At 42.9% G+C, this 27796-nt stretch overlaps 1 protein-coding gene across 6 annotated transcripts; it reads left to right on the plus strand.

Annotated features, from left to right (window-relative positions):
• The first annotated feature begins 710 nt into the window (after positions 1-710).
• Positions 711-27790, plus strand: PDZK1 (PDZ domain containing 1). 6 transcript variants are annotated; one of them, XM_066362096.1, is made up of 10 exons: positions 718-854; positions 10680-10763; positions 13181-13392; positions 14110-14359; positions 16089-16225; positions 17432-17627; positions 20217-20413; positions 23451-23672; positions 24301-24591; positions 26590-27790. In XM_066362096.1, exons 3-10 carry the CDS (start codon positions 13183-13185, stop codon positions 26641-26643), a joined length of 1557 nt encoding a protein of 518 aa, XP_066218193.1. In that variant the 5' UTR covers positions 718-854; positions 10680-10763; positions 13181-13182; the 3' UTR covers positions 26644-27790. The 6 variants fall into 6 exon arrangements, with proteins under 6 accessions (XP_066218192.1, XP_066218193.1, XP_066218195.1 ...); XM_066362098.1 differs by having other exon boundaries at positions 836-854; positions 10684-10763; XM_066362097.1 differs by lacking the exon at positions 718-854 and adding an exon at positions 1052-1066.
• The last annotated feature ends 6 nt before the right edge of the window (positions 27791-27796 follow it).

Below are 27796 nucleotides of genomic sequence, written 5' to 3' on the forward strand. Positions count from 1 at the left end.
ACTCCATCTGGTCTCTGAGTAGTTATTGTCTCCGCAACAGATAGGGAGCAGCTGCTGGTTCGGCTGGGCTTGGGCCTGAGAGGAGTTTGGAGAAATGCCTTCCACCGACCTAGCTGGGTTTGACTGAGAGACTGAGGGTGAAAGGGGGAAACAATTGAGAATAAAACAGCATTCTCAGGTGAAAGAGAGGAAAAAAGGAGAGAGAGAGAAGAGAGAGTGTGTAACAAGAGGAAGGGAGCCTGAGTGATAAGAGCTAGGGCTTTATTGCTCAACTCCTAGGGAGCGAGCAAGTTAGAGCTTCCACTGCCAGAGGAGAAAGGACAGGCAGGTGAGGAGCTTTGCTCCATTTACTGGGCTTATTGGCCTTGTGGCCTTCTTCTTCTATTGTGGTTGCACAGGTTACTGCCCCCCAGGAAGACCTCACTGCGTGAGGATGCTCAGGTGACCCTCAGCCCTCACCTGTGGATGGGAGACAGCGGACGCCCCCAAGGCACTGGGTGTTAGTTGGATGTGACCAAGGCATCTGCGGAAGAGAGAGAACTGAGCAGGCAGAGGCACCTCCCCCTGCTGCACTTCTCCTCTTTTCTGCCCTCCTTTTCTCTGGGAGGGGCTGGTGAGCAGTGGAATTCCGCAGTTAGGCAGGTGGGCCAGTGCATTGGGTTTGTCCAGCTTAGGGCCCAGCCCACTGGCAGGAAGCAAGACAGAGGTCACTTGAATTCAGACCATGTGTCCCTGTTAAATACATCAGCTTTTAAATCAATCTTTGTTCAAAGTCCAGTGAGTTCTAAGACAACAACTCAGCAGCAGAGAGTGCATTCCTGAGTGGATCCAGCAGCTTTTCCTTCTAGATCCAGGTAAGAAATTACTCTGTGTCCCTCTGACTGACAGACTGGCCACCTGGGCCTGAACCACCTTATTTCTTTTCCTTTTTCCTTTTCTAAGCAGTAGCTGGCTGTCCAGGGCAGAAGAGAGGCCCATGGGGAAGGAGCAAGGAGCCAGGCCCCTTTGGTGGCGGGGCGTATGTGTGTGAGAACTAGTCTCCTAGATTGAGACCCAACACTCGCAGGTGAGGGTCTGTTTCACAAAGGAGTTGGTAAACGGATCCTCAGAAAAAGCTTTCCCAGGGTTGCATGGAGGTTTTGATGTATAGCCAAAGGGAGTGAGACACCAGACCTCACAGGTCACAGGAAGATACTTATAGGACCTTCCCACTAATGCAAGGGCTTTGGGTATTTTCTTAAAGGATTCAACCTAATGTAACTGAATAATAAACATAGGCACTGCTCCTCTTTTCATCACTTTATAGCACTGAGCCATAAGGGAAAATGAACTAGATTTTCTAAGCTGGCCAAATTTTAAAATGTAGATCTTCAGACTCTATCCTTTGGAGTTTCTAGTTCTTTGGCTCTTGTGTGCATCTGAAAAAATATTTATGTTTTTTTTTTTAATACTTATCTAGATGCTTTTTTTTTCTAGATGATTCTTATGTGCAGGCAGGTTTGGGAACCACTGTTAGCTTCTTTCCTAAGCAGAGGGGTTAAAGGACTTAAAAATGTGACTTTCATCTCAGGAGAATCCTGTTCTGGCAGGCTCTGCAAGAAGGACACATTCCTCCTTGGTTCTAGTCCTGCAGCATTGCGCTGACATGCTCTCATTTCTGTATCCAGAAGTCACAGGGCTACTGTCTCAGGTCATTGTTGTCTAGTCACCCGGAGTCACTTGTTCCTTACTGAAGCAAATCACTCAGAGACTTGACATTTGTGTTATGACTAACTGTATTGGTCGTATCGTTGACTCTGTTGCATGTTCTTTGCACTATAAACCCATGAAGTTGCTAGTAAAGAGGTCTGATATTCAAAGACCACTGGCTAGACAGCTGCTCCTCATGCAGAGGGAAGAACATAGGGCTGGAATGCAAATAACCTGGGTTGTGATTCAGTTGTTAGTGACAGGCTCTTAGACAAGTTGTTTAGCCAGTTGCAGCTTCAATTTCATCATCTATTAAAGCCTCTCATCTTTTGCTGAAGATTGAACTGAAAAGAAAATAATAAATATGTGTTTGAGCAGAAACATAAATGTTCTCACATTTCAAATGTATGTGTCCCAAGGCTCGGTGGAATCATGGGAGAAACAGCCTTGTGGCTAGTTGGAGTCCTTGTCCAGTCTTTGAATCTCATTGAGCTTCTATTTATTCATCTAAAAATATGGAATTGAGACTTAATGATCACAATTGTTATTTTCAGCCTACTAAGTATAACAGATCCTGGCATTTTGAAGGCTGGATCCTTCTTGCCACTTGGGTATGAAGTAAAATTTGAGCCCCCCAGGAAGGAAGGGCTTTAAAATCATCTTCCTCCTCTACTCTACCCCTGTATCCCTCATTTGTAGCTTTATTATCAGAAATTATCTTGTTTACTTTTTTTTTTTTTTTGTATTTTTCTGAAGTGAGAGGCAGGGAGGCACAGACACAGACTCCCACATGCGCCCGACCAGGATCCACCCGGCATGCCCACTAGGGGGCGATGCTCTGCCCATCTGGGGCATTGCTCCATTGCAACCAGAACCATTCTAGCACCTGAGGTGGAAGCCATGGAGCCATCCTCAGCGCTCAGGCCAACTTTGCTCCAATGAAGCCTCAGCTGCGGCTGGGGGAAGGGTGGCGAAGCAGATGGTAGCTTCTCCTGTATGCCCTGACCAGGAATCGAACCCGGGACATTCACATGCCAGGCCGATGCTCTACTACTGAGCCAGCTGGTCAGGGCCTTGTTTACTTTTTATATACCATCTTGGCAAGATATTTAGCTTCAAGAGACCAGAATGTGCCTGACCTGTGGTGGCGCAGTGGATAAAGCATCGACCTGGAAATGCTGAGGTCGCCGGTTCGAAACCCTGGGCTTGCCTGGTCAAGGCACATATGGGAGTTGATGCTTCCAGCTCCTCCCCCCAGTCTCTCTCTCTCCTCTCTCTCTTCTCTCTAAAAATGAATAAACTAAAAAAAAAAATTAAATTAAAAAAAATTAAAAAAAAAAAAAAAAAAAAAAGAGAGACCAGAATGTGCCTGGCTTGTGGTGGTGCGGTGGATGGACCATCAACCTGGAATGCTGGGGTCGCTGGTCAGGGCGCATATGAGAAGCAACTGCTATGAGTTAATGCTTCCCACTCCTTCCCCACCCTCACTTCTCTATCTCTCTTCTCTCTAAAATCAATAAATAAAATATTTTAATAATATTAATAAAAAGAGCAGGGATGTCCTTTGTGTCCTGCTGTAATTCCAGTTCCTAGAACAATACCTGGCAAGAGTAGATGCTTAGATATTTGGATAAATGGAAGTTAGTGTGGCAGGGAAGGAGGTGTGAAGATAGAATCAGGACATTCTGACAAGCTTTTCCAAAGGAGAGGAGTTGGAAGAATTCTGATACTCAGGTCATCTGAGGTCTCAAGTCTGATCATGTGGAAATGGGCATCTCTGTTTTACATTTTGGTTAAATGATTTTCACATTTGTTGCATAGGAATTTGATAAGAGTAGCAAGTTAGAGCTAAACACATTGTCCTCAAGATCTCAGCAACTCCTCACCTTAATCCTTCATGAGAGACTACCCAGATTTCTTTCATTTCTTTGCCTGGTTGGTTTCATGGCTAGATGATTAAGAGCATGGATGTGGAACTGGAAACCTGCATCCCAGAGCAGACGTATTCTTCCTCTCTACATCTCCATTTCCTCATCAGTCAAACAGGCATAATAGAACCTAGTTCCTAGTTATGAGTATTACATGGGAGAATGCGCTTTGTACCTAGTACACCTGAAGTATATTCTGATGATCTTCAGACAGCTTTGTGAGAGGCATGACCCTAGGGAAGGAAGAAACCCTGGTAGTGGCAAGGGTCCCCCCGCACCCCTGCCCTGGGACAGAGAGAAAGTCAGAGAGAGGGATAGATAGGGACAGACAGACAGAAACAGAGAGAGATGAGAACCATCAATCATCAGTTTTTCGTTGCAATACCTTAGTTGTTCATTGATTGCTTTCTCATATGTGCCTTGACCGTGGGGCTACAGCAGACCGAGTAACCCCTTGCTCAAGCCAGCGTCCTTGGGTCCAAGCTGGTGAGCTTTGCTCAAACCAGATGAGCCCGTGCTCAAGCTGGCAACCTTGGGGTCTCAAACCTGGGTCCTCCCTCCACATCCCAGTCTGACACTCTATCCACTGCGCCACCGCCTGGTCAGGCTCAAGGGGTTTTGATAAGCAGGAAAGATAGCACCTACTAGTTTACCTGATGACAGCTAGGGAGGGCTTGCTCTTGGTCTCAGATGACCCCCAGCTTCAGCAGCTCCAAGCCTCACAGACATAAACATTGAAGCTCCTCTGTAACCTACTGAACTGAGTCTCAGGTACTTTACAGTCTAACCTTCTTTGTCTTTTCAACATTTATCTGTCCTCTGGCTGTTCTGAACCATTCACCATTCCTGAACTCACCTGTCCTATTTATTTTGTCTTCCTCCTCCCACTTGAATTTTCTAACACAGAATATCCCTTATGGTTTGAAAGGAGCCCAGACTCAATTGGGTTTGAATTCAGGTTCTGTTGGGTTGTCCAAATAGCCATGGGAAACTAACTTAAATTTTCAGAGTCTTTTTTTTTCCTCATTGTAAAAATGGACCAGGAAGATGAAATGAAAACTCATAAAAGTTATCTCAGCTGGTGCTTGGATCCTAGTGAGAGCTCAGTAAATATGTATAACAATAACAACACACTTAACTTTTTTTTTCTTTTTCAATTATGGTTGACATGCAATATTACATGAGTTTCAGGTATTAGATGTTTATATAACTTACAAGCTTATTGATCACTGATAAATCTGGCACCCATCTAGCACCATACATAGTTACTGCAATATTATTGACTCGATTCCCTGTACTGTACTCTGAATCCCTCTCATTATTTTTATAACTGGCAATTTGTACTTAATCTCTTTCACCTTTTTTACTCATCCCCTCAACCTCCCCTCCCACCTGGTGACCATTGTTTTGTTCTCTGTATCAGTGAGTTTGTCTCTGTACAAAACATTTACTTTTTAATATTCCAGCATCCCTGCCCTTTTTTGGTAGTTATGTTCATAACTCTCTTCACTGCACTCTGGGCTCTGTGAGGCCAGGACAGTATCTAGTCTGGATTGAGCTCAGTGTCTGCCCCACAGTAAGTACCAAATATAATTTATTGATTATATAAATGATACTTGAAATTCAGAGGATGGAGTGGTACCTTTAGACTTTACTGGTCAGGAAAGGATTTGTATATAATCTAACATTTGAACTTAGCCTGGAAAATAGGTAGGTCTTGGATTCATTCACGTGTAAAAATGTTTGCTTAGGTCACAGGCATCCCCAAACTGCAGCCCCCTGAGGCCATTTACCGGCCCCCCCCCCCCCCCGCGCTTCTGGAAGGGGCACCTCTTTCATTGGTGGTCAGTGAGAGGAGCATTGTATGTGGTGGCCCTCCAATGGCCTGAGGGACAGTGAACTGGCCCCCTGTGTAAAAAGTTCGGGGACCCCTGGCTTAGGACATAATCTTAAGTGGGATGGTATTTCAGGCAGAGCATGGGGTCTCTGAGGAGTAGAGCAGAATGGGTTGGATTATGCTGAACCTCAAAACCTGAGCCAGGCACCTGGACTTTTTCTTGAATATGTATCTAGAGGCTAAGATGGTGAGAGCAAGAACAGGAAGTGCCTCAAGTCATCTTGAGCAGTGACTGGGAGAGATGGGAAGTGGAAGGACCCTGGTATATACAAAAAAAGTGAGAGGGTAGCAATGCAAGTTTAAAGGCTCTTGTTAAACAAGATGCCAATTTGGGGGGATAGCTTTGTTCTAGCCAACCCTCAGGATGGTTTGGCTATTATCAGGTACTAGTTTTATCAGCAGGAGTAGATAGTGTTTCCTTTCCTTTCTGTGAGGGCCTTTTTGTATTCGCACAATATTGACTCCATCTCTCGCCCAACATACAGAACTCTTAGATAAACAAGTAAAGTGTGAAAGACTTTGAACTACAGCCCAGAGTCCTACCATCCTACCATATAGGACAAAGTGTCATTCATGGTGGCTGGGGCAGTACTTAGTACCAGAAGGACAAATAAACTGCGAGATAAACAGATTCCATTCCTTATCCTAAGTCAGAAACAAAAATTGAATTACTCACTGGGCCTTGAATCACTCTTCTCCACATAGTTCAACATGCAATGCATTTCATTAACTTTCTACACTTGAAATCTATTGCTTGGGAAGAACAAACAGTAACTATCACAGTGGGGAAATACAGTTAGCAAATACATATTTTAGGGCTCCACATATCCTATTTTTTTATTTTTATTTTTTATTCATTTTTATTTTATTTTTTTTTAATTTTTTATTTATTCATTTTAGAAAGGGAGAGAGAAGGAGAGAGAGAGAGAGAGAGAAGAGAGAGACAGAGAGAGAGAAGGGGGGAGGAGCAGGAAGCATCAACTCCCATATGTGCCTTGACCAGGCAAGCCCGGGGTTTTGAACGGGCGATCTCAGCGTTCTAGGTCGACACTTTATCCACTGTGCCACCACAGGTCAGGCCACATATCCTATTTTTGATAGTAATTATTTAAAATCACAATATACTTGAGTGAATTTTCACAGGTCTTGCTTGACAAAGGAGGAATCCAGGTGGCCTTAAAAAATATTATCTGCAGAGGCCCTGGCCAGTCAGCTCAGTGGTAGAGCATCGGCCTGGCATATAGAAGTCCTGGGTTCGATTCCCGGCCAGGGCACACAGGAGAAGCGCCCATCTGCTTCTCCACCCCTCCCCCCCTCCTTCCTCTCTGTCTCTCTCTTCCCCTCCCGCAGCTGAGGCTCCATTGGAGCAAAGATGGCCCGGGCGCTGGGGATGGCTCCTTGGCCTCTACCCCAGGCGCTAGAGTGACTCTGGTCGCGGCAGAGCGATGCCCCGGAGGGGCAGAGCATCGGTCCCTGGTGGGCAGAGCGTTGCCCCTGGTGGGCGTGCCGGGTGGATCCCGGTCGGGCGCATGCGGGAGTCTGTCTGTCTCTCCCCGTTTCTAGCTTCAGAAAAAAAAAAAAATCTGCAGAAAGATACAGGATCTGCTTTAGGTAAAATATTTCTGAAGAAGAATAAAATTGAATTGCCTTGCTCGAGGTATCTGTCGATACCAGCTGAGGTACAGTAGGATTCCTTTCACGCTGTAGAAAGGAACCACCTGGGCTGGGGCTCTGAAGGAAGGCAGGCATGCCTGGCATAGGGCAGGAAGCCCTTCGTCAGGGCTGATGGCTGTGGGGTAGTGGCCTGCCTAGGGTTTTGGACTTAATATCACCAGTCTCCACCAGTTGTACTTTCTAACAAAAGTCCAGTGATTTGTTCATCTCACTCTTTATACATGTATGCAAATACTGAGGAAGCATTCCTCACAAGGGCAGGGTGTGCAGATATGCCTGGTCAAGCTTCCCAGGAATGTTGCTTTCTCCTTGCTAAAGTTCAAAGTGTTTTATACATCAGCATGGAGTTCAGTACAAAGTGAGTAACATTTAGGTTGAATGTTACCCAAGAGCTCTTGCCCTCTCTTCCCCTCATGTCTTCTTGAAACAGAAATCATTTACTCTTTGGTTACATCCTAAGTGGTACAATCAAATATCCTTCCATAGTCTCAGTAACTAGGGTTAAATATTATTCATCTACTGTTTTGCTAAGTTTTTGCTGTTAGTGTTTTCATGGCTCAAGGGTTGGTTACATAAGAGCCTTGTGAGGATAGGCTATATTTTCTTTGTAGTCTGATATTGACTACATCATGGATTCCTAATTACTACTAGATAAGATGCTGGTTAGGCCAGAGTACTCATGATTAACAGTTGTAAATCACTGTGTTTATAGACTAATCCTAATTGCGTCCTGGACAGTAGGAGATCAGCAAAGAAGATACACCCTGGGCTCCTTTATTCCTGATGGTAGTCATCGTTCTTGGTGATCTCTGGCTTAAATCAGCCTTCTTCTGTTTTTCCACCTCCAAGCAGAATGCTGTTCATCCGCATACTTTCTCTAATCTTTCAGAAATCAGTGATGCCGTCTTCTGAGTGAGCATGTTCTCTAGGTACTCCCTGGTTACCAGGATCCATACGCCATCTTTCCCACCCTTGTCTGCTCTTTGGGTCCCTTTGCTGGGGTACCTTGGGCTCAAACCTGTTAGATCTAATCTGCTCCAGATGTTGGGACAACTTAGTTTTGAAGTTCTGTGAAAGCTCCTTGGAGTCTTATCTCTTTTTGATACCTAGCATGCGGTGCTATTTTTGCACTTCCCAAGATTTCAGACGTACATGGTACTTCTGGACTTAGGGAAATCTGATTTTATTATTTGAGCTTTAAAATGTCATGGGGAACAAAATCTGCAGCCTTGACTTTTCATCAGCTAAAACTAACTTTGCAGAGGTGGCCTGGAGGGAGTAGACAGAAAACCCCTAACCTGGTCATCAAGGTGCCTGCCCATCCCTAGTCTATCATTCCATCTCTACTGGTCTGCTCTTAAAGGAAAATCAGGAGCATTGCTCAAATGTTCTCTCAGAAGATGGAATTCCCGTTGCTGCAAGACTGCCACCAGACGACAGGGAAGACGGGGTGCATGGGCTGGGCTCCTCTGCTCAAGATACGGTGCTTAGATGCTTACACGTTCTATTTATTTTTATTTTTTTTATTTTACACGTTCTATTTTAAGTAACCTTCACCTTGTCCATGTGCCTTTTCTAATCTGGGTATACTTCTGTCTTCGGCTCAGAATTAAGGAAGTCACCCATGTTCTCACAACTACCACATAGTGACTCTTGTTCTTTCTAATGTACTTTTCCTACATTAGAATGCTGACGGAAGAAGGAAAGAAAAATGCAAATTTCTTTCACATGAACCACATATCCATATGGCCATTTTAGGCTTTTCCTTACTGGAAACTACTCTGTTCTAAAGATCTTTTTTTTTTTTTTTTTTTTTAAATTTATTTATTCATTTTTAGAGAGGACAGAGAGAGGGAGAGAGAGAGACAGAGAGAGAGAGGAGGGGGGAGGAGCTGGAAGCATCAACTCCCATATGTGCCTTGACCAGGCAAGCCCAGGGTTTCGAACCGGCGACCTCAGCATTTCCAGGTCGACGTTTTATCCACTGCGCCACCACAGGTCAGGCCTGTTCTAAAGATCTTTTAAGATGACTTTTTCCATGTGAACCCTTTCATTTTTGAAACTGCTCTTTCAGTCCCTTCTTTTCCCTGCTCATCCTGCTGAACCAGTCCCTGAAATCCTTGTCTTTCCTGACTTCTCTTATCTATCAATTCATATTGGCCCCATAGTCTAACACTTCTAGCGCCTGAGGCAGAGGCCATGGAGCCATCCTCAGTGCCTAGGCCAACTTTGCTCCAATGGAGCCTTGGCTGTGGGAGGGGAAGAGAGAGACAGAGAGGAAGGAGAGGGGAGGGGTGGAGAAGCAGATGGGCACCTCTCCTGTGTGCCCTGGCCGAAAATCGAACCCAGGACTCCCGCATGCCAGGCCGACGCTCTACCACTGAGCAAACCAGCCAGGGCTAAATTTAATTTCTTGACTCATTGTAGTGAAACCATAGTGTGGCTATTAGAAATCCTTTTTGTCAGTGGTTATAAACTGCCAGCCCAGTTTATAACTGTTTAGTTTATATGGAGCTTCTTAAAAGTCTGAAATAGTTGTCAGCTTTTTAAAATGAAAACATTCTCCTGGATTAAAGATTTAATTGTAGCCTGGCCTGTGGTGAGGCAGTGAATAGACCAGTGACCTGGAACACTGAAGTTGCTGGTTCGAAACTCTGGGCTTGCCTGATCAAGGCACTGAGATATCACTTCACACCTGTCAGAATCGCTATCATCAATAAATCAACAAACAACACATGTTGGTGAGGAAGGAAAGGAAACCCTTGTGCACTGTTGGTTGAGATGCATATTGGTGCAGCCACTGTAGAAAACATTATAGAGGGTCCTCAAAAAATTAAAAATGGAACTGCCTTATGACCCGGTGATTCCAATTCTGGGTATATCCTTGAAGAAACCCAAAACACTAATTTGAAAGGAGATATGCACACCTATGTTCGGTGTAGCATTATTTACGATAGCCAAGATATGGAAGCAACCCAAGTGCCCATCAATAAATGGGTGGATAAAAAAGCGGTGGTACATATATACAATGCAATATTACTCAGTATAACCAAAGAATGAAATCTGCCTCGGCCAAACAGCTTGGTTGGTTAGAACGTCATCCCAAAACACAGATGTTGCTGGTTTGATCTCTGGTCAGGGCACATACAGGAACAGATCTATTTCTCCCTTTCTCTCTCTCTCTCCTCCTTTCTCTCTCTCAAAAATCAATTAAAAAAAATCTTACCATTTGCGACAGCATGGATGGACCTAGAGGGTATTATGCTAAGTGGATAAATCAGAGAAAAAAAAATACCATATAATTTCATTTATATGTGAAATCTAAATATCAAAATAAAATTGAAGCAGACTCATAGATACAGAGAATAGACTGATGGTTGCCTGAAGGAATAGATGTTTGGGGACTGGGTGAAAAAGGTGAAGGAGCCAGAACTTGGAGAGGGAGGGGCAAGGCACAGTCTTTCAGTTGCCACATATTTGTGTCTTCTCAGCCAGGCCACTCACTGTGGGTACAGCTGGATCCTGAAGGCCTCTCCTAACCAGGCTGCCACCTTGGTTTCTCAAGTTGAATACAGGTAAGCTCAGGGTAGCTGTTAATAGTTTACCCAACCTTGACATTCTTCTCCAACCCATGAGGATATTATCCCAAGATTGAAGGGAGAAAAGAAGAGTTAGGAACAGAAAAGGGTAGTTTTTTTTTCTTTCTTTCATTTTTTTTTTTTTTACAGAGACAGAGAGTCAGAGAGAGGGATAGGTAGGGACAGACAGACAGGAACGGAGAGATGAGAAGCATCAATCATCAGTTTTTTGTTGCGACACCTTAGTTGTTCATTGATTGCTTTCTCACATGTGCCTTGACCACAGGCCTTCAGCAGACCGAGTAACCCCTTGCTGGAGCCAGCGACCTTGGGTCCAAGCTGGTGAGCTTTTTCTTTTTCTGCTCAAGCCAGATGAGCCTGCGCTCAAGTTGGCGACCTCGGGGTCTCGAACCTGGGTCCTCTGCATCCCAGTCCAACACCCTATCTACTGCGCCACTGCCTGGTCAGGCTGAAAAGGGTAGTTTTAAGCACTAGTTTTTTTAGTTGGTGGCATTTTTAAAATGCTCATGTTCCTGAGGCTTGCAGATTAGTCCAATCAGCAGTAAGATTAGTAAAAGGTCAGAAAGTCAGAGGGGCCATACACAGGTGCTTGCATGTGAGAAACTCCACTCTGGTGATGTTCTCCTCTCCTCCCTTATCTCCTCTTTTGCACCCAAAGTTGATGATGATATAGCAGAGCTGCTAAGTTTTCCCAGTTTTATGCAGTGACCACAATGATCATGGCTTCACTTTTTTATTTTCCTGATTTTCAGTGGGAGGGCTCAGGCCCCGGGCCCTTGGTAAGAGTTCACTTGAAACACTGCCTATTTGTTTCATGTTTTCTTGGCTGCTTAGTCACTCATGCCACTGTTGGTGTGGCTGCCAGGCTCTGCTGAGACCACGTGAAATGGCCAAGTCATCCGGTAGTGGGAGGCTCTCTGCCTGGTTTGTAGTGTACATCTGTCTGTGGGCACAAAGGTCAGAGATGGCTATCTTGAATTACCACAGTGTGGCTTCCAGGGGACCTGGGGCACTTTGTTGTCTTTTTCACCCTCCACCCCGTACACTGTATGGTCATCAGTTCCTGTTGCTCCAGGAGTGAAGGGACAATTGGTTTATTCTCTGATTTACTGGTATAGAACTGTGATGAGAGGAACGAGGGCTTGCCCTGCAGGCAGTTTACCCAGCAGTCTAGCCATCTTCTGTTGGTCCTCAGCCTTACCTCAGCAGTTCTGGTCGCTACTCTTATTCCCCTACGAACAAAGAAATGTGAGCCAGGAGGGTTTGGGACACTGGTAGGCGTCTTCCTCTTACTAACTGGGTGCCAAAGCCTCAGCTGTTGGTTTTCACGCTTGTCCTTCCTCTTTCTGTGGCCCAGGACCCTGCTTCTTCAGTGGGGCAATGGGAGGGGAAGGATGGAAGGAAATGGAAACCATTTTAGGAGTGAGAAATCTGACCTGCCCATGGGAATCCTTCTCTATTGGGCATCCCTAATCTGCTCTGACTAGAACTTTAGGGACCTGGAAAACCACCTTTCTATCTCATTTCCAATGCATCAGGCTAACTCTAAGGCCTGGCTGCTCTGTTTTTAATTGAGGTCTTCCTTGTCTTGTCCTGCCTCACCTAACTCCTATGAATCCTTTAGGTCTTGGAAAAGTCATTTCTCTAGGAAGCTATTCTTAATTCTCCTTACCCCATTCCCTACTCCCAAGACCTTTTGTTATATTCTTCCTTTTTACTTGATTCTTTCCTAGCATATCATTCACCACATAGCATTGTAAAAATATGTTCTCCCTGATATGAGAAGCATATGGGTCTATTTTGTCTATAGATTTATCCTCAATGCCTAGAACATGCGAGGCTCTTTAAATATTTGAATGAAAGTGGGCTTGAATTTTCTTTCTTTCTTTTATTCATTCATTTTAGAGAAGAGAGAGAGAAGGGGGTAAGAGCAGGAAGTACCAACTTCCATATGTGCCTTGACCGGGCAAGCCCAGGGTTTTGAACCAGCAACCTCAGCGTTCCAGGCCGAATGCTTGATCCACTGCACCACCACAGGTCAGGCTAGCTTGAATTTTCTTAAAAATTTTAAGACACATATTTGGATTTAATTTTTTTAGGTCAGGGGACAAAGAAGAATTTGGTTTTGGAGATATTAAAAGTAAAGCATCTGTGCCTAGTACCCACAAAAATATGTACATCTGAAACTCAAGTAAAAAGGTTATCCTTGGGGAAATAGATTTGGAAATCATTGGTAAGTCCTGAAAGGAGGTCTCCTATATCCCCAGTGTTGCTTCTCAAATGGTCTGGATTTGATGTGATTAGAAGAATAAAATTATAGGGGATGGTGGACAAGGTTCTCACTCCAATTAGATTTCTTTCCCATGATTTTCTCCATTTGTTTTTCATCACAGAAATGGCCTCTGCCTTCAACCCCCGAGAATGTAAGCTGTCCAAACAAGAAGGACACAGCTATGGCTTTTTCCTGAGGATTGAGAAAGACACTGATGGACACCTTGTCCGGGTGGTTGAGAAGGGGAGCCCGGCAGAGAGGGCTGGCCTCCAGGATGGAGACAGAGTTCTTAGGATCAATGGTGTCTTTGTGGACAAGGAAGAACACACACAGGTGAGTGGGACATTTGTGGTACTTCTTCCAGGATCTCTTCAGCCCACGCATCTTTGCTGTTTGAGGGGTCAATGGAGCTTTCCTGGCTGTCACTGGCAAAGCCTTTATGGATGCACTTTCTGCCAGCTAATCAAGTCTCTTACACTTAATCAAAAACTGGACGAATTATTCCTAGATTTTAATGGTGTCAGGTCTAAAATGCACTGTGTGTTGGCTATAGGCCAGAAACTATGCTAGGCAATTTCATATTCATTACTTTGTTAAATCCTCATCACAACCCTGAGGTACGTATTACCATTTCACAGATGAGAGGTGGTGCTCAGATAACTTATGTGTTCATGCTGGGAACAAATGAGAGTGCCTGATCTGACCTCTCGTCTGCCTGCCTCTAAGTGGGTGCCCTTTTCAATACACCATGCTGTCTCCATAGACCTGGAAGGACTGTTGTGCTCTAGAGTAGCATTCACCCCTAGAAAGAATGAATCCTTGTAAGAGTCTGCTGGGCTGGGGTTGGGCCACACTCTTGATTCTAATAGAACTAGAGGCCCAATCTAATCTGCACCTGGCTCTTGAAAGGGCTGGGGTGGAGATGGCTGGGACATTATCTGCTATCAGGGATCAGCTATCAGAATCTCCAGGGCCAGAGAATGAGCCAGAAAACTTTCTCTGGTGGTTAATAGAAGGTTATTGGTTAAAATTGTCCCTTCTTCCTCCTAGGTTGTGGATCTGGTGAGAAAGAGTGGGAATTCAGTGACTTTACTAGTTCTGGATGGGGATTCCTATGAGAAAGCCATGAAAAAAAAGGTAGACTTGAAACAATTGAGTCCAAGTCAGAAGGGGCCATGTTTGAATGATAAGAAGCTGCCTCCTATGATGAATGGAGGCGCACGGACTTGGACCCAGCCACGGCTCTGCTACCTGGTGAAGGAGGGGAACAGCTATGGCTTTTCTCTAAAAACTGTCCCAGGTAAGCTCGAGGGTGGGGCATGAATAGCCAGCTTTCCAGAAGACAGATATTATCAATTAATGACTTCTTTAACTTTTCAGTTGCTATGGATATCTAACAGCATCTGTACTCTCTCCCCTTCCTTCCCATGCCTTGCACAGTTATGCAATGAGGGATTAAGACATTGGACAGCAGCAGGGTTGTGGGGTAGCATTGGGAAGTCCAGACCCCCAGTGTTTGTCAGGCTGAGCCTTTGAAGCCAGAAGGTTAGAGGATTGATGCTTCTTTGGTATTCTTTTCTAGCTTCCATAGGGTAAGCATAATGGGGAGATTGGGAATAGGCAAGAAAAAGGAGGTTCTTCATAATAGCTACTTTTGAGAAAGAATGGTATCTTTTTTTCATCTCTCAGAGTGCCCAAGTTATCACTCATTTATTCAACAACTTCTTGGGCATCTATTGATGTGTCAGACATAGTTATAGTTGTTGGGGACACAGCAAAAATCCCCACCCTCCTGTGATATTTAAATTGTATCCTCAGCTGTTGGCCGAGCCTCACTCTGAGGTGTGTCCTTGACCTCTAGCTGACCGATGCATAGTTATTTGAAAAACTCTGACCATTAGGAAGTACTAGAAGTTCTGTTTCTGGAATTTCAGAGGTGCAGGCTGACCTGTGCTCAGTTGACCATGGTTCTATAATGGTTTCTCTGGGATCGAGAGCTGTGTTAGCCTTGTGGTTCCACCTCTAATGTGGTTTCTCCCATATTCTTTCTGGTATGGGAGTGACACTGGTGTTGGATCATAATTTGATAAGTGATGAAGGGCAAACCAAGAGTAAACATAAACTAGTTTCTAAGGCTTACTTAATCTGTAGCAAGAGATATAAACAAGCTATAAGAGGTATTTCCCAAGTTTGTCAGTTATTAAACACATGGTGTAGGTGGTCAAGGGAAACTTGGCATTTCTTAGAAGTCCATTATCAGTAAAATGGTAAAAAAAAAAAAAAATCATGATACAGATTCTATTATTTGGTCCTTAGGTTAACGTACATGGTGAATGATTTAGATTAGCTTCATGAAGAAAATGTTTTCTTCATAACAGAGATATAACAAGGTAACAGGAGAAATATATTTAAGGAAGCAGAATTTAAGTTACTGTTTTCCTTACAAATAATTTATATACTTATTATAAAGCAGACTTTGCCTAGACCATTAATATCTTAGAAGAACTGACAGCATTTCTTTAATCACTTAAATCATACCACCTACTAATCTAGACTGCATGCATGTATGCTTCCCCTCTCTCCTGTGCCCCGTCCTCTTTAGCCCGAATCAGTGAGATTTACTGACTTTGTTGGTCTATGATGGTTGGTGACAATAATAATTAAAGAGGACAGAGTGGAGTGGATGTCTTCTGATTCTACAAATGCAAAGAAAGGGAGTATGACACAATGATGCAGCATGGGCATGGTCTGGTACTTTCTCATTCAGCTGGCCAGTGCTGCATGTAATTCCTTATTTGTATTTAGCTGGGTTCAGAAATTTTATGCAAATTTACAAAGAGCAATTGAATAATGACTGTGTCAAACTTTGCTAGAAGCTATAATTATAAATCTAAACCAGAAGCCAAAGGCTATTTGAGTTAACCCTAAATTGAAAGTCCTAATAATTTTACATTGGGAGAAAACCCTTTGCTGTTATATTTCCTGTGTAATGCAGTTGTAACATTCATCCACCTCTTACTCTCTTACAGGTAAAAAGGGAGTGTACATGACTGACATAATACCTCAAGGTGTGGCTATGAAAGCTGGTGTTCTAGCTGATGATCACTTGATTGAAGTGAATGGAGAGTCTGTAGAAAATGCCACTCATGAGGAAGTAGTTGAAAAGGTACTTTTCTTGCCTTATATTTCACTCTGCTCTCATTAAAAGTGACAAGAGCTAGGGCCCTGGCTGGTTGGCTCAGTGGTAGAGTGTCAGCCAGGCACATGGATGTCCCACGTTTGATTCCCAGTCAGGGCACACAGGAGAAGCTACCATCTGCTTCTCCACCCCTCCCCCTCTCTTTTCTCTCTCTCTTCTCCTCCTGCAGCCATGGCTTGGTTGGAGCAAGTTGGCCCTGGGCACTGAGGATGAATCCATGGCCTCACCTCAAGTGCTAAAAATAGCTTGATTGTTGAGCAATGGAGCAAAGGCCCCAGATGGGCAGAGCATTGCCTGGTAGGGGGCTTGCTGGGTGAATCCTGGTCAGGGTGCATGCAGGACTCCTTCTCCCTGCCTCCTGTTTCTCACGTAAGAAAAATTAAAAAATGACAGAGATAGGAGTGGTAGTTTATGATGGGAGAAATATAATGATGGAAGTTGCCCTTTTGTATTAAGAGCAAACACTCACTAGTGGCCTCAGCAGAGTTGATACAGGGTTTTAGAATAAGGCCTTTACTGGTTTCATGATATCTTGAAGATAAGTGTTCTGCTTTTGTCTTTTGGATCTTATTGTATTTGATTGGTCATGCCCTCTGAATTGACAGTAAATTCGATGTTGAACCAATGTTACTAAAATATTTTAATAAAATCTGGAAAATAACTAATGTTGCAATGAATATAGAGCTATATGTGGGGTGTACTGGAAGGCCAGTTACCCCAAATCTTATGTTCCAGCATGGTCTCATGACACATTAAAAACAGTCTGAAATTTTCCTTTAAGGTCACATGGAATCTTGAACATTGACCAACATTATCTCTTCCTGGTAGAATAATCTTTCAAAATAGACCTTTACTCTATTCTTTTTCTTTTTCAAACTCGTTTTCTAGCCTTCTAAGTACCTTTCTGAGTTTTCTGAATTCTAGCTCTCAGTTGGGTTTAGTTAGCATCTGTGTGTGTGAGGTTATGCTTAACAAAGGGAAAAACAACAACTCTGAAAGTGGAGGTAAATACCTGTGAGGTGGCAGGAGATAGTGTAACAGCTGAAATAGGGTCTTACATCCCTATTTTCTGTTGAATCTAAGAGACTGTGTGCCTCTATACAGAACCTTTCCTATTTCCCAGTATCGTTTTTGGAGATTGATGTTGGTCCTCACCTGTGTATGTGGTTGCAGGTGAGGAAGTCAGGAAGCCGTGTCATGTTCCTGCTGGTGGACAAGGAAACTGACAAGCACCATAGTGAGCAGAATATAAAATTCAAGAGAGAAACAGCCAGTCTGAAATTATTACCCCACCAGCCTCGAGTTGTTGAAATGAAGAAAGGAAGCAATGGCTATGGTTTCTATCTGAGGACAGGCCCAGAACAGAAAGGTAAGGCACCTGAGAGCAGGAAACTTGGCAGTGTAAACACCAATTCTTTACCCCAGTCTGACTCCAGAGTTCCCCGAGGTTCCCCACCCTCAACACGAAGAGGGACAGTAAGAAGCTAGAAGGCATAGCTGGGTCAGTTTCTATGGAACATGAGAGCCTGGTGATGGGCATCCCCCCAAGTTTCCATAACAGAATGTTAAGGCAGAATTTCGGACCTGGACAGTAGTATGCTGTTAAATTGGCTCTCAGGGGAGGGGGGGTACTAATTTGTAGCATTTGTTGATTTTTGTGTATAAATACCCCTACCATGTCTGATTTTAAGCTATCAACATGACACAGAATGCAAAGTTGAGAAGTACTGTGCATAATTATGCTCATGAGCTGGTATGATATCACAGCACTAGGTCTGAGACACAGGTGTAGGTTGGGATCTTGGATTCAAACAGAATCAGGAATCTTTCTGATTCCTTATAACTCAACAAGCAAAAAAGCCCTCCTAGGAAAGGTGAATATATAAAAGAATGTAGGTTCAGGCTATGTAAACTGTTATACACCCAGAGGTTGCTATTTATTTTTATTTTTATTTTTATTTTTGGTGCCGAAACCCGGGATCAAACCACAGAGGTTGCCATTTTTAAAAATTATATACATTTACATGAATTCCTCAAATATTAGTTGGGTTCATATTATGTAAAAAACACTGTCAGAGGTTTTTTTTTGGTATTTTTCTGAAGCTAGAAACGGGGAGATACAGACAGACTCCCGCATGCGCCCGACTGGGATCCACCCGGCACGCCCACCAAGGGGCGATGCTCTTCCCCTCCGGGGCGTCGCTCTGTCTTGACCAGAGCCACTCTAGCGCCCCCAGTGCCCGGGCCATCTTTGCTTCAATGAAGCCTCGGCTGCGGGAGGGGAAGAGAGAGACAGAGAGGAAGGAGAGGGCGAGGGGTGGAGAAGCAGATAGGCTCTTCTCCTGTGTGCCCTGGCTGGGAATCGAACCCGGGACTTCTGCACGCCAGGCCGACGCTCTACCACTGAGCCAACGAGCCAGGGCCTGTTAGAGGTTTTGAGAATATCAAGTGAATCAGATGAATTCTTCAAAGAACCTCCTAGTTAGATAAGACACACACAGGTTGGAGCAAGCTTTGCTCACTGGAAAGGTACGGGAAGGCCTCATAGTAGAGGTGGCACTTGAATTTAGACTTTGTAACATGAAGAGAATTTAGACAAGTAGATGGAACAGGGACAAGGAAGGATGTTCCAGAAAGGTAGGAGTTGTGTAAACAAAGCAAGGAAACACAGGCACAGTTTGATTGACATCTCATGTGAGGAAGCACAGGAAACCAAGGTTGGAGAGACCATGACGGGCCTTTAATACTAGGTTGAAGAGTTTGGACTTGATTCTGTAGTCTATGAGGTGTTAAAATATTTTGAGCAGTGTCAGAGAAAAAAAATTAAGCCTACAGTGCCTGGGGGGCTTTGCACATAATTACTTCTAATAATTCTGCAAGAATTGCTGAAATTGAGGGCTTGGAGGAGATGCAGTAATTATATAAGGTCAAATAGTTGTGGTATAACTGGAATCAAACTCGGGTCTGTTTAGTTTCAAAGCCCACGCTCATGGAGGCGCACTGGGGAGTGACTGGGCCAGACAGTATGTCAACATGAATCTGAAGGCAGACCTGTACTGGAGAAGGCAGAGAACAGGGACAGGGAAAGCAACTGGTAAGGTGTGTTAGTAGTTTAGGTAGAATTCAAGACAGGAACTAATACAAACTGCACTTAAGGTGGAGGAAGTGGGACTAAGGAAGTGATGTGTAAAATATTAAGGTAGCATCGAAGGACTTAGAAGTTGATTAGATATAGGGAGTGGATGCTGTGGAAGAATCAGCTGTCAAGTGTCAGCGACGGGGCCAATGGGGCTCCCACTAACGGGACAAAGAGGAGGGGCTTTGGGAATACATCACATTGGGAGAGATCTATGGGATATCCAATTGGAGATGCCAAACAGCTAGCTGGAAAAGTGAGACTAAAACTTGTTAAAACTGTGTGAGGGACAAAAGGAAGTATGAGAGATATGAAGGCATTTGGTGATGTCAGTTCAGGTTAGAAGGCTAATTCACAGACACATTCACAATTGCTACTAATATGACAGCATGGGTTTCCTAGGGTCAGATTTTCTTTGGTTTTTGTTCTTCACTCTTCCCTTCCTCCCCTTTTATTGGTTAGCTTCTACATAAGATATTTGGATACAAGTATGCCACTGACTTCTGAAAACTTGCTGACCCTTAATGCTTAGACTGCTATTTTGTCAAGATTGAATTTCAGGTACTTTTAGTAACAACATGATTCTTTAAGACCCTTTCATTGTTAATAGGCTGGGTTTGTTCCTCCAGTGAGTTCCGAGCAGTGAATGAGACTGGATAGGGTGCTTACAGGCTTCTTAGAATGTCAGTGGGAGGGACAGTAGTTATACTCAGCATGCCCATTATATCTATTTTATCAGGGCCCTAGGTTCCAGCAGAAATCCTAGATTTTTTAAGGGGCTTTCTGATAATTTATTTTTTTTTTGGGGGGGGGGGTTCTTAGGTCAAATCATAAAAGACATAGATCCCGGAAGTCCAGCAGAGGAGGCTGGCTTGAAGACCAGTGACCTGGTAGTTGCTGTCAATGGCGAATCTGTGGAATCCCTCAATCATGACAGTGTGGTGGAAATGATCAGAAAAGGTGGAGATCAGACTTCACTGTTGGTGGTAGACAAAGAGACGGACAGCATATATAAACTGGTAAGTAACACAAGGTCTCATATTCATGAATTTAGATTGGGCATTCACTCATGCCCTCAAATTTTGGCTAAGTTACCCCCCTCACCTCCTTTTTTGGCCAAGTGTTTTCCAGCTCATGAATAGTAGTAGCTTCTATTTCCACCATCATGGCTACTCCATGAGCTCATTGTGTCAGCACTGGTATTCACTGTATCAGCTGACGAGAGTCTGGCTGATTTCAACTGGCTGGGTCATTTTCTCTGTTTGGTTGTTACCACTTTGATCTTCAAACTGGAAAGGGTATAACAATCATCATTACAGCTGCATAGAAACTCAAAGTGGTAGTGATAAGAGAATACCATGTTATTGGTACAGGAGCTTTAGGTCCTTATATTCAACATTTTGAAAGAATTTGCAAATATAATTGCAGAATTACTCTTGGTGTCTGAGAAAAATCTATGAACAGTAGCCTGGGTATAGGTAAATGTAGCCCTAATTTTCCTAAATAGGGAGCAATTGAATTTTAAACTATAGACCAGTTAAGTTCCATTTATCCCATGTAAAAGCTTAGACAGGATTATTAAATAGCTTGTAATAATTTGAAAATTATATGCGAAAAGTAGACTTATTTTTGAGGTGTTCTGTGGTGTATAGCTTGAGCACACAGAGAAGTTATAGGGAGCTAGCTTTTGGCTTCGGACAATCAAAGCTGCTAGGAACAGGATGAGCCATTTCTGCAGCGTAGTGAGCTCCCAGTTGGTAGAAAAGGTCACAAAGTCAGCATGTCACTGCTCTAGCTGTTTTGAAAGGGATTCTGGCATCGAGTCCTTTCTAACTTTTAATATTATGACAGAATGATTAGACTATAATTTTAATGTTTTGGTTGAAAAAGAGAACTTTGACCTATAAAGATGTCTGTCCCCATAGTCCTTCTCCCTATTCCCTCCCCTCAAAGTAAGTTAATAGGTAGGCTGGATGTTTGAGATATATTAACGAATAAAACAAACACCTAAACCACTGCCTGGAACATTAAGACACCTAAATAATTGAATGAAGAATGAATAAAAACTCATAAGTGTTTTACGTTACTGTATTGCCTCAGGATTAGCTGCTACAGTCAAATAGTTGATTTGCTTGTTTGTGCAATGATGTCAGAGGTGTTTCTGCATATAATGAGTCACTGATCATTTCCCACATTTTAAAGAAAAAAAAATGTAGCAAATTTGCAAGTATATCACTGAAAGGACTAAAGTTAGCTGAATTGGGTAAGTAGAAGGTTCTGTGCTGGTGCTATTCTTGTTTAGAAAGATGTGGTCTTGCGGTTAGTAGGACTGATGGAACTGGAGGACCCCAAGTCTAATTTTAGCAGGGCTGCTGAGCAAGATGATTTGAGGCAGGGTACACATTGTACTCACTTCCAATTGCTTCATTTTTTTTTTACTCATTGCCTCACAAATGTCTGTCTTGTGTACTTAAAATCTACCCTTTTAATTCTCTTAACTAAAACCCAGTCAGCTAAGCTCTTATTTCTATATAAAAAAATCAGCCATGTTTCCTGTTCAGTGCCTATTCTATATTCAAGACCATCATTCAATAAAAATTAAAAAATAAATTAAAAAAAAGGACCATCACTGCTGTCTTCTCATGGATGGTCTGGGAGTTGAGATGGATTAGAAATATATAAAGATAGTAAGGAGTTTGGCATAACGGAAGTGTTAGTTAATGGTTACAACAATAAATAGTAAACTAGAGTAAACAGATCACAGTGCTGGAGGGGTAGCTGGGAAGCAAATATCAAAGGGTTGGAATGAACTGTTGATACCATGTGACCGTATGGATTGCTGCCACCATCCACTCCTACCCCCAATTAGTTATTGCATGTACTTTAGATTGTGATAAAAATAGTGTCGTTTGTTATACTTTCTCTAAGTGTTTAAGGAGCTCTGTAGATCATCTTACTGAAGGGGAAGGATCACACGGACTTACTTTGCATGAGATAGTGGACAAGTCACTCAATGTGTGTAATCTCTGGACAGGAAGATTGCCAATAGTTGTTCAGTGGCTTGCTTACTATCACCAAGTCAGAAGAAACTAGCAGTTCTGTTAGACATATTTTTGGATCCCTGTACAACATTCTCAACTGCTTTTTTTGATTTAATTTTTTGAAAGAGAGTGAGAAAGAGTGAGACAGGCAGAAAGGAGAGAGATAAGAAGCATCAACTCATAGTTGTGGCACCTTAGATGTTCATTGATTGCTTCTCATATGTGCCTTGACTGGGGGGGCTCCAGCCGAGCCAGTGACCTTGGGCTTCAAGCCAGCAGTCTCTGGGCTCAAGCCACGATCATGGGATTATGTTGATGATCCCATGCTCAAGTCAGAGATCCTGTGTTCTAGCTCAGTGATCCCCAACCTTTTTTGGGCCACGGACCGGTTTAATGTCAGAAAATATTTTCACGGACCGGCCTTTAGGGTGGGATGAATAAATGTATCACGTGACTAAGACAAGCATTAAGAGTGAGTGTTAGATGTAACAGAGGGAATCTGGTCATATTTTAAAAATAAAACATCGTTCAGACTTAAATATAAATAAAACGGAAATAATGTAAGTTATTTATTCTTTCTCTGTGGACTGGTACCAAATGGCCCACGGACTGGTACCGGTCTGCGGCCTGCGGGTTGGGAACCACTGCTCTAGCTGGTGAACCTGTGCTCAAGCCAGATGTGGCTGTAGTCAAGCCACAACCTTGGGGTTTCAGACTGGGTCCTCAGCACCCCAGGCTGATGCTTTACCCACTGTGCCACCACCAGTCAGGATGTACTGCTTTTATTTTACATATATGTGCATTTGTTTACATGTTTATACACATTACTCCATAACCAAGTTTAATCTTCCTTCACACCTTTCCTGGTTGGAGTAATAGAGAAATTGTACAGCCCACAATCAGTTGTATCTGGAAGAGGAGTGGAACATGTATGACACCTTGTAAAGTAAACCAGTACATTTAATAGTGTAATCACTCCTATTTACAATCAATATTTTTCCTCTTATTTTCACAGGCTAATTTTTCTCCATTTCTCTACTATGAAAATCAAGAACAACCTAATGGTTCTGTCAAGGAGGCCCCAGTTCCTATTCCTGCTCCTCTGGGGAGCTCGAGTCCAGATACTACAAAGGAAATAGATCATAAGCCTAAATTGTGCAGACTGGTTAAAGGTGAAAATGGCTATGGCTTCCACTTAAATGCAATTCGGGGTCAGCCAGGCCCCTTCGTCAAAGAGGTATGGTAATCTGGTTCCAGTAGCCAATGAACACAGCCACAGTTAGGAAGGCCTAGTTCTCCCACCCACCAGACTTAGTAAACAGGTTACACTGAAGGCCTACATTGCGTGTTTCACTTGGGTTCAAATAATTGCTGTCATGGTCCCAGACTCTTTAAGATAGCTACTAGTACATCTTAAGCTCATATCTTTTTTTTCCCCTTAAACATCTGTTCAACTCAATTGAACAATAAGACTGTGGTTGTCGGTCACTATCAGCACTGACTGGGAGTGGTGCTTATTGGCTCCTGTGCATTTGGCATAACGTCCCTATGCTGTAGACACTGATTATCCTTAGAGCTCTCAAGTTGGGAATGAAGAAGGGGAGCTATGAAATCTAATGCCTTCAACCCAGAAGACATACAATATGATATTCAACCACTGTTACACTACTTATTTGAGTATGGAAGTTGTAGCTTTCATAAGCAGAAAGCATTAGAGCACTTTTCTTAACTTCTGCACCTCAAGCAGAAATAATAACACAGTTAAGAAGAAATTTTCAAACTCCTCATCTCTCTTCTGAAGGGAAGCTAGTCTAACATTCCCTAATTTGTATCTGGAGGTGATAACTCAGAACCTTTGTTCACAGGTACAGAAGGGCAGCCCTGCCTACCTGGCTGGGCTAGAGGATGAGGATATCATCATTGAAGTGAATGGGGTGAATGTGCTGGACGAACGCTATGAGAAGGTGGTGGACAGAATCCAGAGCAGTGGGAAGAATGTCACACTTTTAGTCTGTGGAAAAAAGGCCTATGATTATTTCCAGGCTAAGAAAATACCTATTGTTTCCTCCATGGCTGATCCACTAGATGTACCCCTTGATTCCCAAGAAGGAACATCGGCACAGTCAGAGCACGACTCACACACAGCAAAGGAACGAGTGAGTGGTGACACATTTTTTTCAGTGATCTAACTTATCAGAATATGGAAAAGCCCTTAATAAGTGTACCTCATGTCCACATTTACCACAGATTTCCTAAAATACTAAAAAATTACAAATGTAAAGGTAATTGTCAAGTCAACTTATTATGAGAAAGGACGTAGTATAACAAATTTATTTTTCTTTTTTTCCCCATAAGTGAGAAGTGGGGAGGCAGAGAGACAGACTCCCACATATGCCCCAACTGGGATCCACCCGGCAATGCTCTGCCCATCTGGGGCTGTTGCTCCATTGCTTGATAACTGAGCTATTTTAGCACCTGAGGTGAGGCCAAGGAGCCATCCTCAGTGCCTGGGGCCAACTTGCTCCAACTGAGCCACGGCTGCAGGAGGGGATGAGAGGGAGAGAGAGAGAGAAAGGAGGGAGAAGGGGAAGGGTGAAGAAGCAGATGGTCGCTTCTCCTGTGTGCCCTGACTGGGAATTGAACCCGGGACATCCACATGCTGAGCCAACCAGCCAGGGCCAAATTTCTTATTTTTCATAGCATAGAATTGACAGTAACTATCTAGAATCAATAAATGAAAAAATAAGTTTATCAAAATTATAATAGAGGTAGAACTTGAATCAGATTATTTATGTACAAATTCTGTTCTGCCTTGGGCAAATGGATTTACCATCTCTGTGCCTTGGTTTCCTCACATATAAAACAAGGATAATTTGTAGGACTGTTATCAGAATTATATTAACTAAGACTATTAAAGTGGTTCAAACAGTGCCTTGTGCACAGTAAGCATAAATGTGGTGGTTAGAGACAGTATTGTTTTTAAAATAATTGGTACGTATTTAAGTTTTATTACTAGGGAAGAGTAAACATTATGTATTTAGATTAGATAAATTACTTGGTAAGTCTCAGTTTTTATTTTTTAATTTTTATTATTATTTTTAATTTTTTAATTTTTTGTGGCAGAGATAGAGTCAGAGATAAGGACAGATAGGGACAGACAGACAGGAAGGGAGAGAGATGAGAAACATCAATTCTTCATTGCGGTTCCTTAGTTGTTCATTGATTGATTTCTCATATGTGCCTTGACCGGGGGGCTACAGCAGACCGAGTAACCCCTTGCTTGAGCCAGTGACCTTGGGCTCAAGCTGGTGAGCCTTGCTCAAACCTGATGAGCTCGCGCTCAAGTGGTGACCTTGAGGTCTCAAACCTGGGTCCTCCGTGTCCCAGTCCAACGCTCTATCCACTGCGCCACCACATGGTCAGGCAGTTTTTATTTTTGTGCAATTTTTTTTCATAGATAAACTGGAGGTCCAGGTTCATAAAGGAAATGTATAAAACTCTAAAAGTTTTATATTATTTTTCCTTCATTACATTAATTTAATGTATAACCACTGTCATAGTCCATTTAGGTTACTATAACAAAATATCATATACTGGGTGGCTTATAAATAGCAAACATTTATTTCTCATAGTTCTGGAGGGAGGGAAGTCCAAGATCAAGGTGCCAGCAGATTTGGTGTCTGGTGAATGCCCCCTTCCAGGTTGCAGACTGAGGACTTCTTGCTCTGTCCTAACATGGTGGAAATACCTAGAGCACTAATCCCAGCAGTGCCCTCATAACTTACCACTTTCCAAAGGCCCTATCGCCTTAGACTATCACCTTGTAGATTGGGATTTCATTATACAAACTTTGGGGAGCTACAAATATTCAGTCCAAAACACACACAATAGGCATTGACCATATTCTAGATTTCTTAACAAAGAAAGTGTTCTCTTGTCTTTTAAGAATACTATAATATCTCTATAGGGAGGCAATTATAGTACAGCTAGCTTTATAGAAATTTTATATATATACAAATATACTTGAAGAAATTTGTTAGTTTCTACTAAGTGACTCTACTCCCTGATTTAAGTCGTGCAGCTGTAGAATAGATCATCCATCTCCTGATATTCACGCTCTACCACTTACAGATCCTTTGTGTTCTTTTGCACAGGCCTACAGTACAGCCTCTCAATCTTCCTCCAATTCTGAAGATACAGAGATGTGATGAGAACAAATAATGGCTTTGGCTGATAGCTGTTTCTGGATATTTAATAGGAATCCTTTTCCAAGGAATGAGTGGCCACCCATTTGCTGTCTCTGTTAAAAAACTCCTCTGGAAACCAGTTCATCATGTGTAATTGTTTTCTGTTGTCATTTCTCTCAGAGGTGGCTCTTGCATATTTATGGTCAACTTAGGAAAAGTTAAGTTGGGGGCTAGATTCTACTCATGTAATTTCTTTCAAGCTTCAACTTAACTATATTTCTCTGTTATGATGATATCTCTTACTTCTATAGGTTCCTTAAGCACCAAAGACAATTTATAAATCTGTATATGTGAGAGCTTGATAGTATCTAAGCAGATAAGCCTTCAACAGATTATGCTTTTTAAAGAATTTTGTGGTTATTAAAATAAATGCCATTAAAATGCCTTTATTTTTGTATTTTTTTTTTCTGAAGTGAGAAGTGGGGAGGCAGAGACAGACTCATGCATGTGCCTGACTAGGATCCACTTGGCATGTCCACTAGGGGCCATTGCTCTGTTGCAACCAGGGCCATTCTAGCACCTGAGGTGGAGGCCATAGAGCCATCCTCAGTGCCTGGGTCAACTTTGCTCCAATAGAGCCTTGACTGCGGGAGGGGAAGAGAGAGACAGAGAGGAAGGAGAGGGGGAGGGCTGGAGAAGTAGATGGGTGCTTCTCCTGTGCCCTGGCTTGGAATCGAACCCGGGACTTCCACACACTGGACCGATGGTCTACCGCTGAGCTAGCCAGCCAGGACTTAAAATGCCTTTTGAGTGTGCTTGAACCTCCCTGTTCGCTGACCTAACCTTAATAGTGTTTTTATTTTTGGTAAACTTTTTATGCTTTAACTTTCGTTTTGCCTCAAGAAATCTAAAACAAAATAAAATTCAGAATAGGATCCTAGTAATAAATAGATTTCCTGGTAGTAAAATTCAGGATTTTCTTACTTTGCATGTCTGAGTGTTCTACAAAATTTCTAGCATCTTCCTTTTACAGATGAAGAAACTGAGTTGTAGGACAGTAAAATGACTTATTCCAGTTAGCAGTTATTGTTTCACCCACAGCATACGGGGCAGATGGAAGGAAAATATGAGACTCTTAAATAAAACTAAAAAAATAAATCAAGAAAAATGGCAT

Source organism: Saccopteryx leptura, chromosome 2 (genome assembly GCF_036850995.1).
Source record: "Saccopteryx leptura isolate mSacLep1 chromosome 2, mSacLep1_pri_phased_curated, whole genome shotgun sequence".
NCBI classification, from domain to species: Eukaryota; Metazoa; Chordata; class Mammalia; order Chiroptera; family Emballonuridae; genus Saccopteryx; species Saccopteryx leptura.

Excerpts from the sequence above, each read along its gene's own strand:
- PDZK1 (XM_066362095.1), top strand. The coding sequence starts at position 13,183 with ATGGCCTCTGCCTTCAACCCCCGAGAATGTAAGCTGTCCAAACAAGAA. Across the intron at positions 13,393-14,109 it reads ACAAGGAAGAACACACACAG|GTTGTGGATCTGGTGAGAAA; the intron begins GTGAGTGGGACA and ends TCTTCCTCCTAG. Across the intron at positions 17,628-20,216 it reads GACAGGCCCAGAACAGAAAG|GTCAAATCATAAAAGACATA; the intron begins GTAAGGCACCTG and ends GGGGGTTCTTAG.